At 60.4% G+C, this 2,280-nt stretch overlaps 1 protein-coding gene across 1 annotated transcript; it reads left to right on the plus strand.

The window, feature by feature from the left end:
* The first annotated feature begins 474 nt into the window (after positions 1-474).
* GOLT1A (golgi transport 1A) lies at positions 475-1,843 on the plus strand. The gene is made up of 5 exons (XM_008938429.1): positions 475-499; positions 1,086-1,177; positions 1,273-1,451; positions 1,555-1,618; positions 1,805-1,843. Exons 1-5 carry the CDS (start codon positions 475-477, stop codon positions 1,841-1,843), a joined length of 399 nt encoding a protein of 132 aa, XP_008936677.1.
* Positions 1,844-2,280: the final 437 nt, after the last annotated feature.

Below are 2,280 nucleotides of genomic sequence, written 5' to 3' on the forward strand. Positions count from 1 at the left end.
GCTACTGGGGAAGGGTCTTACCTCGCCCACTGCCCACCCCAGGGCTGGTGGCACCTTCTCCTCCCTCTCCCTGTTTTTGGGGGGCTGTTTTCCCCATGGAGATGGTTCCAGCTGCTCAGGAAGGAATAAAACCCGAGTTTGTTCCTGGTATACATCATGGCATGAAAGCAGCAGGTCTGTGGGTGGGTGGAGCTGGTCCCTGAGGGCTCTCCCGGGGGATGTGGGTGCAGAGGTGCCTGGATGGGGGGCTCAGGGGGCTGATTTGGGGACTGCTCCGAGCCCCCCCCTGTTCCCAGGGAGGACAGGACGGGGCAGGGACCCGTGGCCACCACGTCCCTCCCAAAGGAGGGAGCTGCCAGGAGCCTGTTAATGATTTGCAGGGTGACGTGGGGACCAAAGGGCTTTCCAAGGGTCACTGCCAGGGGGTGGCACGTGGCAGGGCAGCTGCCCTGGCCCAGCCTCACCCCGGGCAGGATGGTGGCTCTGAGCGACTTCCAGCGTAAGCCAGCGGGCTGGGGTGGCCACATCCCGGGGGCAGTGCCCACCTTGGGGGCAATGCCCATCCCCAGGGGTAGTGCCCATCCCTGGGGCACCAAGGATGCTCCTCAGCACCTCCAGTCAGGGCTGGAGGCTGCGGTCATGGGGCAGGGGGATGTGGTGGGAACCCTGCCCAGGACATGGGGACCAGCAGTGGGGTCCTGCAGGGTGGGCTGTGCCCTCACCCCCTGCCCTGGGTACCCCAGGAACGACTGAGGAGGTGCCTGGTGTTCTGGAGACCATCACCAGCCTCTCCCACCTGCTGCCTGTGTGGATACTCTTCGTGCCAATGCTGGAGACAACCTTCCTTCTTGCGTTTTTCTTTGTGGTTTACTCTTCATCTTGCAGCCCTGAGGAGTTCTGGGGGACCCAACGGTCTCCCCAAGGCTTGGGCAAATGGAAAGGATGCTTCTAAGCTTTGGAGACAAACTCAAAGCCCATTTCCAGGAGGGAATAGGTCGGGGAGGTGCTGAGGAGGATAACTGCAGCCCAAGGTAGGAGCTGAGCTGTGTGCCTCTGAATCTCAGCCCTCCTCCCACCCTCTGCAGGGATCGGGGTAGGACTGGTTGGATTTGGCCTCTTCTTCATCCTTTTTGGGGTGCTCCTGTACTTTGACTCAGTGCTCCTGGCTTTTGGGAATGTGAGTACACCAGGCCCAGGGCTTCCTGCAGCCCAAAGGAGCAAAGGGTCCATCTAGGCAGGGCTTCTCTGACCTGCTCCTCTTCATCCCTCCAGATCCTCTTCCTCTCTGGCTTGGTCTTCATCATTGGCTTCAAGAGGACCTTCACCTTCTTCTTCCAACGGCCAAAGCTGAAGGGCACCAGCTTCTTTTTTGGGGGGCTCGTCATCGTCCTCATGAAGTGGCCCCTCCTGGGCATGCTGCTGGAGACTTATGGCTTCATCACCCTCTTCAGGTCTGTCCCAGCACGGTGTGGGTGCCCTGGGCAGAGCCCCCACTGCTCCCATCCCAGCGAGAGCCCAACACGGAGCTTAACAGAGGGTTTTGGTTTGATACAGGAGTTTTTTCCCGGTGGCTTTTGGGTTTTTGGGCTGGCTGCCAAACATCCCGGTGCTGAGCAAGGTGAGCAGGGTGCTGGGCTCAGTTCTCCCAGGCTGGTGTGACCCGTGGGGTTTGTAGCCCTTGGGTGCTCTCGATCCTGGTCGCCGTGGTTGGGATGGGACAGGGAAGGTCACCACGGCCTCCCCACAGCCCCCCGAGGATGCACTGGAGGGTTTCCTGGCTAAGCAGGATCTGTCCCTCTCACAGCTCTTGCAGAAGGTGGGAGAGAGCAGCTCCATGGTGTGACCTGCCAGATGGGTTGCGTGGCTGGAGATGGGATGGTGCAAGATGGGATGGTCCCCTGGTGAGCTGTCCCCTCTGGTCCATGAGACCCTCAATGCTGGATGGAGCCACCCCCACCGTGTGGCTTTGCTGCCCCACAGGGCTCCCATGAGCAGTTCCTGAGCAGGGCTCTGGGGACCAGACGCTGTGCCAGGCAGGCTTCTGGAATTGTGAGCATTATTTTATTCTTTCTGTCTTCCCCTGTTGAAAGATTTAATTAAAAAGTGTGTCTGAGACCAAACTCAGCCTCTGCTCCTTCCCTGTGGCTCAGCTTCCTCCAGCTCTGGCTCCTCTTCGTGCCACCAAGAGGCATCGTGGTGGTGGCTGGAGGTGGCACAGGGACCTTCCCCTGGCCACAACTGGCGGGGGCCCAGGGACCCTTCCCCTGGACGTGGCTCGGG

The sequence above is a fragment of the Merops nubicus genome, unplaced genomic scaffold (genome assembly GCF_000691845.1).
Source record: "Merops nubicus isolate BGI_N331 unplaced genomic scaffold, ASM69184v1 scaffold24984, whole genome shotgun sequence".
NCBI classification, from domain to species: Eukaryota; Metazoa; Chordata; class Aves; order Coraciiformes; family Meropidae; genus Merops; species Merops nubicus.

Bases quoted from the DNA above. Each gene is read 5' to 3' on its own strand.
- GOLT1A (XM_008938429.1), top strand. From the start codon at position 475: ATGGTGGCTCTGAGCGACTTCCAGC. The intron at 1,452-1,554 runs GTCTGTCCCAGC...GGTTTGATACAG, and splicing joins GGCTTCATCACCCTCTTCAG to GAGTTTTTTCCCGGTGGCTT. The intron at 1,619-1,804 runs GTGAGCAGGGTG...TCCCTCTCACAG, and splicing joins ACATCCCGGTGCTGAGCAAG to CTCTTGCAGAAGGTGGGAGA.